Source organism: Falco cherrug, chromosome 7 (genome assembly GCF_023634085.1).
Source record: "Falco cherrug isolate bFalChe1 chromosome 7, bFalChe1.pri, whole genome shotgun sequence".
Lineage (NCBI taxonomy): Eukaryota > Metazoa > Chordata > Aves > Falconiformes > Falconidae > Falco > Falco cherrug.
Window position 1 is genome coordinate 7,761,613 of NC_073703.1, and position 11,965 is coordinate 7,773,577.

Genomic DNA, 11,965 nt, shown 5'->3' on the forward strand with positions numbered 1-11,965 from the left:
GAACTGAAGATGGTGTATTTCTTCCCTTTAACATGGTACATGGTTACCCCGAAAGCATTTCATGAAATATGCTGCACTGCTCTCATTTGTGTACTAGGATTGAAAATCCCTTCGTATAGAAACAGTTTAGCAGCATCTTGACTAGAACACGCCAACTCAGAGTGTTTCTATCTCAGAAGAGGAGCTTTATGCTACACTATCCTATGCTCGTTGTGTATCTTTTTCTTATTTGCATTACATTTTTAAAGAATTTTCCATTCAGCCAGGATAGTCACCCTGGTATGTGGGAGTGATGGAATAGCTGCACAGATGGGCTTTTTAGTCATAATCACTGAGGGTACCGGTGTCCGTAGCAGACCAGGAATGAGGAGGATCAATGTTGGATCACTCATCCAAGCCTGGTAACAATGACATCCATGCAGTGGTAATAATGACTGAGAACTGGAGGGGTCCTGTCCTCTTTCCACTCCACTTTTCCCAGGAAAAAAACGGGCACCTACAGGTCTATTGATAAAATGAATTTTGCCCTAGCTCTGTTATGTTAGCACACAGCATTTAATATTAGCAAGAGATGTGATGCCACCTGATTTAACTTTTTCATTCGTGTCCAAAAACTTAGTAACTGGTTTCAATAAGCTAGTCCAAGACCCAGCAGTTACGTGTGCATCAAACTGATTGTACAGACAGAAAATGCTGGAATGAGTCTGTTACCATCAGGAGATGAGCATTGTTACATCCAAGTCTTGCAAATGCTTATGCATTTACAGATAAGGACATGCTTATAACCCGAAGTATGTCTTTAATAATCGTCTGTGTTAGTCACGAATGAATAGCCTAATCCTCTGTAGTATTTGGAACGGTGTATTACATGGGAACTGGAAATTACCTTTGGGGAGAGGAAAAAAATGGGAGAGAAGCATTTACTACTTTAGGTGAGATTCTTCAGTTAGAGACAATAGTATTAAGTGCTAAAGGAGCTCTTTACACTCTTCGAAAAGGAGAGTCAGTCACTGAATGTTGGGAACAGAGTAGTGAATTACATGGCCTTCAGAAGATTTAGCTTACTGCAAAGCTTGAGCATAAATCCTGGAACTTTTAATATTAATACATTTATGTCGTTCCAACTTCTCACCCCCTGAAGTCAGCGGTAAAAACATCTGTTGGTTTTGTTGGGAGGGAAGCTAACCAGCCCTAAGGCAGCATCTAAAGTGCCTGCAAAGTAAAGTGTTGTGGTAACGGATTGCAGATTGTTTGCACAAAATTGTGATTCTCTGCTGGCCACAGTGGCTTGTAATAAGCGGAAATGTTCATCGTGTTATTATGCAAACTCAAAACATTTATACCTTCTAGATTTTGGCATGACAAGAGATATCTACGAGACAGATTATTATCGTAAAGGAGGGAAAGGTTTGCTGCCTGTCCGCTGGATGTCCCCTGAATCACTGAAAGATGGAGTCTTCACAACGCACTCCGATGTCTGGTAACAAAAAAAGGGCCTCGAAAAACTGTTTTAGTCCCTCTTCTTTCTAGCCTCTTCTCTTGTTTTAGTAGACTTAACTATACTGCTTCTCCTGTCTCTTCAAAGGTAACTTTTTTCCACTGTGAAGCTTTCTGCTTTATATCTTGTGTTTACATTGCAAAAATCAAAAACTTGTGAGGTTAAATTCTGCTCTCGGAGAGAGCAGAATTACATGGATTTCCAAAACTGGAAGTGGCGGCCTGTTTCCTGCTGTGGGTTGTAAAATCAGTTGTGCAGTGAAAAACATTACCTTCACCTGGAAGAGCAAGTTGTCATTTTTTCAAATTGCCCTCCTTCAAGAAAAGCATTAAAAGTTGCCAAGAATATAGAAAGGTTCATAGTGCTGACCTGCTTTTCTATCAAAACCTTCTGTGTAAATAACTCCGCTTTCCCGCAGATGGTTTGTGTACACTAGCAGGTTTTTTCTTGGGAGTTCTCCCTTGCGTATATCCATTTGGAGCTTTGTTTGCTTGTTTTATATACCGCAAAATGCAGAAATTGGTTTTTTTCTTTAAAAGCACATTGCCTAGTTGCTGTATTTGTGAAGTTATTAATAGAGGCATTCAGGAGCTTTCAAAATATTCTTCTTAGAAGAAATAATACTCTGGAACAATTCCCCCTCCACACACACCCCCAAAATTCTGCAGATAGGTAGGGAGAACTTGGCAGAAGATGAACGTGTACTGGCAAAACCTCTGCTCTGTCTTTTATGGTTTCTCTGCCTTCCTAACAAGATCTTTTTACTGCTGATCTGTTACAGAATTGGCAGCTGATTGCCTCCAAATGGCTAGAAGTCAGTAGGAATGGTATTTTAGTAGTAAACTGCATTTTCTTTAACAGCTGGAGGATTTGGGAGTCAGTGGACTGTCATCCACAGCACTAGCTTCAAGTGAAAGGGTCATAAGAGGAATTAATATAGCACATGAAAAAACACAGCACCAGAACATTACTTTAATTTTTTTGTGTACGGCTAGTAACTTATTTATGAATCCAGTAACCCTCAAACTTGGAAATAGATGAAAATAACCACTTGGAGTTGAAGGGGGGAAGCCCTGTATCGGCCATTTATCTAATGGAACAGTGCAGGCATGCTTTTGGCAGTCCCCCTGCAGTAGAAGAATTTTGGGACTTGTAATGGCTTCACAAAGCAGACGTAAATTTGGAATATATTGCTAGAAAATCTGCAGATGTAAAGCTGAGTGAGCCTGGAGTTGAAGAGCTGGCAGTCCTGCCCGTTCTTACCGCACAACCATAACTTTTCAAGTCCAGCCGTCATCTCCAGCCATTGTATCAAAAGTGGGACTGCAGCGGGTCAGGTGTTCAGCTTTGACATACTGCACTTGTTCCATACATGCTTTCCTTTTAACCTCTAAATATTAAGTGACGTTATTGTTTAAACATAACTCAAATTCTAGACACACACACACACACACCCAGATATGATGCCAAATCAAGCATCAGGAGTTAAATTAGTGCTTTAGCTGTTGCAGGAAGTACATGAGCTCTCCTTGCAGTGCGAACAAGATTTGGCATTCATCGGTCCAAAGCAGGGTTGAGCAAACAGTATGGCAGTTTATCAGTGGGACAGTCTGCGCGAAATATTCTAGCCAGATTCACACCAAGGAAAGTAGCTTACTGATTATAAGGCTGGAAAACTTAGGAGGAGGAGGAGTAAAATCTGACTTGAAAGCACCGAGAGGAAGAAAATGTTCTATGGAGACTAGCTCCACAGCTCTCATCAGTATTTCAGACAGCTACCCCTTGGGATGGTTTGTCAGCTTAATTGTTGGAAGTGACTTATTCTGAAATTTGGTTTACATAGGTGTAGTATCTTAAGGTACAAAAAAACCCTGGTTCAGCGTGAGGAATATGCTGCTTGTTTAGAACACAAATACATCTGCGTTTGCCGTGGGTATCTACAGCTATAGATTCAGAGTTTTCCATCTGAATTTGAAATGTAATGGAGCTTGACTCATCACTCTCATGAAGTAGTGTCTATTTACCTGATTTGCTTATGCCCAAAGCGATCATTCCAGTTTACTTCTCGATAACTTTTTGACCAAACACTGTACCTTGAAGGTCTCTTCGTGCCAGGAAAAATCACCTGACTACTGGTATTGGTTCAGGTTTTGAAGCTGCTTCATGTAAACTGTGTAGCTTGGCCGTTTTGGGGGCCATTTTTTTTCATCAAACAGTAAAAAAATGTTGAGATTGTTTTTTCCTGCCTTTTTGGTAGGTTATTTTGACATCTGGTTCTATGTTCTTCAAGATCAGTTTTAGGAAACAGAATGTCAAAAAGACAAAACTGTGCGAGTGGTCAGAGCCCGGTATTTACTAGCCGTAAGGTGAAAATGCAAACTGCAAAAGGAATATCTGGAGGTTTTGAATGGTGGAACTTTATTTTAGCAATTCATTCTTTTGTTGCTTTTCAGACTGAAGAATGAGGTAATTAAACAAGACTGTTTCTGTTGTAGTTAGGGAGGGAGAACATTTTAAAATTAAGGTAATACTGTTCAGGGTGAGGGTGTATTTCTATAAGTCTTCAGCGCCTTGCATTCTTTCAGGGCTGGTAGTTATCTTGAAGGAGCAACATGTTTGTTTGTTATGATAATATGACTAGTAGGTGTGCAAGGCTTGGTCTCATTATTCCTGCAGTGATCAAAGCAGCTTCAAAGGCACCAGAATGTTGAGTTGACCCTCTGTCCCTCCCTCCCCTGGAAGGCAAACAATTGCAAGCCTGTCTGTGGCTTCTGGCTCCAAATACAAACCATTTTAGATACAGTGGATAACTGAAAGATAAAACCACTCTACCGTAACTGCCAGCTAATAATACTGGACTCCTGTTTTCATAACAATACCCCATTGAAACTACGCTTTTTTTTTCTCTAAACTTGACTCAGCATTTTAGCCACAGAAGGCAAGACTGCATCTAGATTTTCTTTGCACTCGCAGCAGCTCTAAAAGTAGATGACTCTTCAGTGCAGGACAGACAATTTGAGCCATGTCTGCTCAATAAACTAATTTTAAATGGAGATATTTTTAGAAAGTGTCAATACGTAAGTTCAAACTACCCAATTACATAACTGTGTTTATCTTTCTTCACCAGTAATCAATTGCTATTATTAGACAAGCTTCTTTTTTCACTTCTGCGGTCCTTTGTAGTTAGTGGAAGGAGCCAGAAGGCTCCCTTTCAGGAGCAGTTACATACATGTTGCAAAAGGGATAACTGAGTTTCTCCTGGAGGCTTACATGTTTTGCTGCTGAAGCAGCAAATTTAGGCCCTTGGTACAAGAAGCCAGAGAACGTTCACATTTCTTCCATGTGTTTTTCAAAAATTGGCTTTGTTGCTTGCTGCTGTGCCAAATGCCTTGATCCTTACTTTGCACCTTTGACTTAGAGTGTGGAAGAAACCAAAGCAGAGGGATAAGTGGAAAGTATTACCCAAGGAAGTGGGTTTGTGTCTGGGGAGCAGAGGTTGGTTGGTTTGCTTGCTTTTAGTGGCCAGGGCGGCGGGATGCACAGGTGTGTGGCGTGCATTTGCTGTCTAGCTCTCGGCTTGCTTGAGCGGTAGGGGAAAAGACGCAGCTTTCAAATCGGATTTGTGTGACTCAAGTATTTCGGATGAAAAGCAGCTTCCACTGGAATGAGAGCTTACAGTTCTGTGTTTATTGCCTTCTCAACGGCTATCAGGAGTACCTGAGATATGTTACATGAAGATTTTGAGTTTAGGTTTTTTAATATATTGATTTTTTTCTTGCTATCTCTGGGCTTGGGGGAGCAGGGCTTGTTGAGCTACCTTTCAATAACCAGTCTTTGCAGCTTCTCCACCTGCTTGGAAGGTTTGATTCCCTGCACCCAGCCACACAGGGATCTTTTTGCGGACTTTAACAATCAGATGTCTATCCAGTCTGAGGTCCTCTGTACAGGAAGCACAGAGATAGGAACAGAGCTTTTAAATTCTTTTTCTTCGCCCCATACCTGCATTTTTCCTTTTCCCCTCTCCACTGTTCTTCCCACCTCGCGGTATGCCTGAAGTCTGAACTCAAAGCCATGGGAGAGGGAGGCGAGATGCAAGCTGATTCTTGTCAAGCTCACAGCTTAAACCTCCTCTGGGTTAGGAGGCTTCTGGTCAGTGCAGTGAGCTGTTTTCAGGGATTGACCTGTACAGAACCAGTGTAACCAAATGGTGTTGGACCACTGAGCGATCGTAATCATGGCCAGCTCTGAGCTGTATGGTGTGAAAAATGGAGATATAGTATTACCAGTCTTTTCTTACAGAGGTCATTCTGAAGAGTCATTCAGAACTGGAAGCCTGTTTCTCACCATCAGCTAGAGGTGTTTGAAGTCAACAGTCTCTTACGCTAGGTGATGTGGCTGTCGCCATAGTTGCATATTTTTGAGCAGTTGGAATTTTTTGGTAAAAGAAAATACCCATGGACACCTACTTGCTCAGCATCATCTAGGAAAAATATCCTTGTAAAGATTGCTTGGCTTTCTAAAGGTCTGATTTGTTTTCCAGGTCTTTCGGTGTTGTACTTTGGGAGATCGCAACGTTAGCGGAGCAGCCGTACCAAGGCATGACCAATGAACAAGTGCTCCGCTTTGTGATGGAAGGAGGTCTGCTGGAAAAGCCAGACAATTGCCCTGATATGCTGTAAGTGTCACCAGTTACTGCTGTGCTCAGTGCCGTTTGTTCTTCCTGATCCCTTCGATGTCCTCTTCTGCCCTGTCTACCACAGGAGGGGTTATTGAAGAGTGATCATAATGTGAGGTGCTGCTTGAACAGTCTCCGTCAATCTAGTACTTTATAGTAGTTAGACATACTGGCAAACAATTTTGCTTGTGGCCAGAATCTCACTTTGGGCTATCTCCTCTAATAAGGAAACAAAACCTAATTTTTATGTTCCTGAATAAAATTAGACTTAATACAAGTTCATAAGCGACGTTTGCACAGCAGAAGACTTTGTGTCTCAATCTTGTCTCTTCTGCTTAAAGTAATTCTGTCAAGTGTGAAGAGAAAAAAGAGCATAGGACAAGGGGAATGCATTGTGCATAAATGCTGTGGAATTCAACTTTTTAGTTCAGCACACAGATAAATGAATGTATCGTTCCTTTGTCTGAAGCAGCGCTGGATCTGCTATTTCAGTCACAGTGCTCATCACATGGAGATAAACAAATCTCCCCTGGTAACAGTTCCCTTTCCCGTAAACGCAGAGAGCAGCGCACAGAAAAACCTTTGCCTGCCCCTGGAATCGATAGAAAGCCTTGCGGCCGGGGAGGGGTGTGATGCAGCGGGCTTCGGTTTTTAGCTTTACATTGTTGAAATACTTCTGCTGGCTTTTGTGTACAGCCGTTTCGGTTGTTCAGACTTTATTACTTTGATATACTTCCCAAACTGGCTTTTGGGGAGGAAATACTGCGTCTTGCAGTTATTGAAATTTGTTGGAGGCCCACAGAAGGGATACAATCACTTAAGGGCCTCAGCTGCTTGGGATTCTTAGGAAAAGAGCTTTTTTGGCTGGAGCGCTGGCTTTGGTTTCAGATGACAGGCAGCGTTGTTTTGTTGTTTGAGGGGGGTGGGTGGTATATGCAGGGGGAGGTGTAGCTGCCATGTGATTCCTCAGTTTCACATTCTTTCCCTTCCACTACGCTGTGGAGAATTTCTGGCAGTCGGATTGACTGGGGATTGTTTAACACAGAGCGGTGTAGTGGAGGGGGGGAGCAGGCAGAAATGGGGGAACAACAGGGGGTGTGAAGGGGGTCAGCTCCCCGAGCCCGCAGGAAAAAACACACAAGTCTACGGTGAGAACGAACTCAGCAAGAGATTCAGCGTTAGAAATTCCCCGTTAACCTGGGGGGTGTGTGGTATGAGCAGGGCGACGGCGGGGAGTCACCGCGAGAAGCTCTCTTTACTGCAGCCCACCGGCCGCTCTCTTTCCTCCTCAGAGACACCCCCCTGCCCGCTGGGTGTTGCTTCTGGACGAACCCACTTCCAGGGAAACCGGCTTGCAAGCGGGAGAATTTGGTTAATGTCTGGCAGGGCAAATCTTTGCACCAGTGTTTAAGAGCAAAGGCCTTTTTTGTGGCGATTTTAATGAAGAAGCTCTTCACATGTTAGTTGTGTCTACCAAGACGTTACCCTGACATTGCAGAGATACAGAGTAAAAAAAATAGAATCTTCCTTTGGATTTAGCCACTTCTTTCCATCAGAGCAAGGAACAGTGCTGAATTCGGAACTAAGGCACATCCAGTGGCGTGTGGCATCTTTCTTTGGTGATATAGCTGTGTATAAAATGTCCTGACTCTGTCAAAAATGCAAAAAAAAAAAAACAAAACAAAAACATTTGAACATATTGAGCTTAGAAGCTTCTTGCGACTTGCTTTAGCTCCCTTTCAGCTTGTTTGGTCTTATGTATTAGGACAGACCCCTAAGCCTGCTGAAATTCAAATAGGCAGTTGTAGGAATAACAGTAGGGAGCTCCAGGAATAATCTTCACCTTTGTTCTATGCACATGCATTCGGCACTCAAAGAACGGCTTTTGCGTTACTATGGTGCTTTTTTCTTTGCATGTTTTTGCCTCTTTCCCTGTCTTCCATCCCGTTTTCCCAAGATGCTGTTAAGATGCTGTGCAACACTCGGTAACCTGACAACTGCTGCCAGTCTTGAGCCTGGCGCGTGTCGCTGCTGGCAGGCCCGGAGACCTGGTCTGTAGGCAGAGTTCCTCTCCAGCTGTCTGATAACCGGCTTCTCAGCACCTCAGGTAACAGGAAAACTACTGAACAGACAGAAGGGTGCTTGGAACAGAGTTGCCAAGAGCCCTGAAATGGCGTGTGGATCTTGCCGTGCATCCCCAGCATGTTTCAGGCAACGGCTTTGTCAAGCACTTATGAAACCCTTCGTAAAATAGGGGGTCCTCTTGGTGGGGTTTTTTTTGGAGGCTGCTAAAAAATTCTGTTGAAAGACAGGTTTCTTGGGCATGTCTGTGCCAGTGGAAGGTATTTCTTAGCACAGATCCTTACTGTTGGAGGCTGACTGGTCTGTGATAGTTCATTAATTCAGGAAAGCGAAGCCCACCTGCTGCAGGGAAGTCAGTATGCTTCTTGTGCTTGGTACTGTGTGCAAGCAAGTGAGAAAGGGGGCCAGGAGCCGCAATTCCAAATATCTCATGTGGTAGGCTACAAATGTAGAGATTATTTTTTTCTTTAAATCGGTTTGCCTGGGAAACAACTAAAATTAGGGGCAGAACACAAATTTACCTTTCTGTAGAGAGGGGGGTACACTGACAGACAAAAACCTCCAGAGCGGTTGGAGGAGGTGGGCTGCTGTGGGGAAGCGTAGATGAGAACGGAGAGATGAGAGAGAGAACAATCTACTGGTTTTAACCTCGACGATCACATGAGTGGGGACACAGCCGTGCACGCTCCATCCAGCGCAGCGGTTTTCGTACGGGCCTCGTGTTGCCCCCCCCCACCCACCCCACCCCCCCACGTAACTGCTAGGTGGTGCAAGCAGTCTTGGATGTTCCATCTCTCCTAGGACTGCGATGTTAGTAACGCTTGTTAGCGGCTGTGCTTTCCTAGCCCCTGGCAGCAGCGCGTCGGTAGCTTCTAGCTGGATTAGAGACCAAGGAACTTGAAGAACTGGAGGGGTTCCGTTCTGCAGCCTGGTTGTATCGGGGGCTTGTGCAAAGGGGGATTTTACGGCACAATTGTCTCGCAGTTCAGAGAGGTGGTAAATCCCTGTCAAAGGGCTAAGCACAGGGGGGACGGTATTTCGAGAGGCTTTTTATTCTTGCACAGGGTGAAACAAGACTCAGTTCTGTTTATGCTACACCCTCTTGGCATAGTTTGCATGGTTTTACAGACAGAACCATGCAGTAAGACAGATGGTTCAATAAGACAGTGCCAGGAGAAGCTTTGCTGTTTTTCTTCTCTTCCTGTGTAATAAATTCTGTTTTTATGTACTACCATTGTTGTGGCAGTGTTCATCAGGTGATGGCTGTGTGGCAAGAAGGTTTGTTACAGCTGAAGCTCTCAGACAGTGTGTTCCCATGGGGCTTTTAAAAGTTGTGGAGGCTGGAATTCCACTCTGTTTTTGAAGCAAAAATTGCTTCCCCCACATGTATTGTAGATGACTAGACTATTTACGCATTGCTGATTTTCCCTTTGTTCTGGTGAGCACTCTGTTAGAAAGCAGGGTCTGCTGTGCAGAGGTAATGTCAGCATGTAGCAACAGCAGAATGGGAGAGATCCTTTCACTTTCCCCCGCCAAATTGGTTCTGATGCAAAGTACGAACACCACACTCAAATGGAATGCAGCTTCTATAGTAACTTTGCATTTTCTGGTTTTTTGTTTTCTCGGTACAAAAAGTAACTCTGTTTCTGCTCAGTTCTTTGAGCAAAAGATGCATGAGAGAGACCCTGGCTATTCCTGTATCTCATGATGATGCTTCCAGCTTCCTTGAGCTCGCTTGCCACCAGTCAGAAACATACTTGTTAAAACTGCTCAGGTCGTATTAACAGCCTGTAAATTCTTCCATTGTCTACTGGAAAGTTGGGGTTTTTTTTGTTTAAGATAACGTAAACAAGGCCTTTGAACCCACTGAGTTAGAAAGAAAAAAAAAATCCTTTTATGGGAACTCTGTAGGGTTTTTAAATCTGGAATGGCTTACAAGAAACATCACGTGTCCTTGTTTGTGCTGATGTCACATGCATTACTCCGCTGCTTGTGGTATCTCCTTAGCATTGCCCTTAGGCCTCAGGGCGAAGCGCCAGCGAATACCCAGTGTTCTTGGCTCCCGCTAAGGCTTCTATTCAGGGACGCAGCAGTCAGCTGGAAAGGAAACAGCCATGAAGTAACAGAAATGGATTTTATATATTTATGTCTCGAGCTTTCCTCCTCGTTTGTGGGTGAGGGTATAGTGCGGTTTTATAGTTCGGCTTCACTTTCGCTATGAAAGACTTATTAAAGACTCAAAAACAAGCGGTTGGTTTAGCAGTGTTTACGTGTCTACGTGCCTGTTACAATACAGGATTGAGTACCTGGGGAGTTCGCCCAGCACAGACTGGTTTTGCCAGCTTCTTTTTTGGTGACACAAGGCTGTGCTCAGGTGGCTGACTTTTGTTCATGCACAGTTGTGCCAGCTGAGCTCCAACAGGAATATTTGTGACTTTAAATGCACTTCAAATGAGATTGCCTTTGTTTTGGTTACGGGCTCTCAGCAGTGTTTGCATCCCGAATGCAGCAGCTGAGAACAGTGCACCCTGTGAGGAAATGCAACGCTATTGCCCAAGGAGTGAGTTTCTGGCGGGAGGGGATTGTTTTCCTTTGGGTTTTTTTCAGGCCAGGGTTCCCAGACGCTCCGGACCCACTGTGGGTGGGCAGTGGTGCACAGCAGCAGGCTTCAGAGTCCAGGGTTTTCCAGCTCGATGACAGTTCTGTCAAAAGGTTTGTTCTAGAGCAGGGACTGTGGAGACTGTGTAAGACGTTACTCTGTGGTGGACTGAAGTGTTACTCAAAAAAAGGAGTGATTTTTTTGTTCATTTGTTTTTGTCTTTTTATTAAGAAATAAAACCATTCCGTGCACTGATGCAGAGATCTAGTAAACTGCTGCTGGGGCATAAGGCAGTGAGGGATAATGAAAGCATAAAATCGAATTGCTTGCTTGCTTTATGAAAATCTGTGGCAGGTAGGAAAATGGTATTGTTGTTTTATAGAATCAAACTTAAAGGCTTAGGTGACCCTGGGTGACCTTAGACGGGAAGGCTGGCAGGGATGGGGAAAGGCACCCAGGCTGGCCGCTGGACCAGGCTGCTGGCCAGGCAAGGAAAGGGGCTGTACTGGGACTGCAGGTCGCAGTGCTGGAGGGTACGTGAAGGATTCTCCAGTACATTCCCTTAACTGAAAGAGTTGTCTTCGGTGGTTTTTTTCAGAGCCTTTCTTATTCTACTACAGAAGGTAGTAGTTTTGGCCAGTGGCGACTTCCTACACACGGCATGTTCCTCTGAGTACTGTTTACACAGAGGATTGGCTTGAAGAATTAATGTTAATCTTCCTTTTCTTATTTAAATTTGTCTTATTACTTGTGCTGCCTTATACAGAAGTCATCCTTATTCCACCTTCACAAACAGTGAAATCCTTTCTTGTGTTGTGTTCAAAGCTCAGGGTGATCTCTCAGGAATATCCAATTTTGCTGTGTCATGAAAATGCTGTTTTCATTATGTATGTATTACTGTTTCATTTTGTGGTTTTGTTTTGCCAGCATGGGACGTTGTACTGATCTAATCATGGATGTGCTTAAACAGATGATCTCACACTCCCTAAAATATTAATGCATCCCTGGCCATAAATGAAAACAACATAATTTTCAAATAAAAGATTAGAGAATGTCTTTGAGATTGGCAAATGTCTTTTGGGGATTACAATTAAGTTTAATGTAATTTTTT

At 43.6% G+C, this 11,965-nt stretch overlaps 1 protein-coding gene across 2 annotated transcripts in view; it reads left to right on the forward strand.

The window, feature by feature from the left end:
* The window catches only part of IGF1R (insulin like growth factor 1 receptor), a 195,435-nt gene that overhangs the window by 175,295 nt on the left and 8,175 nt on the right, over positions 1-11,965 (forward strand). For both annotated transcript variants that reach the window (XM_005436633.3, XM_005436632.3), the window contains exons 19-20: positions 1,351-1,480; positions 6,039-6,173. In XM_005436633.3, coding sequence (XP_005436690.1) covers positions 1,351-1,480; positions 6,039-6,173 — 265 coding nt within the window. The remainder of the gene's footprint in view (positions 1-1,350; positions 1,481-6,038; positions 6,174-11,965) is intronic.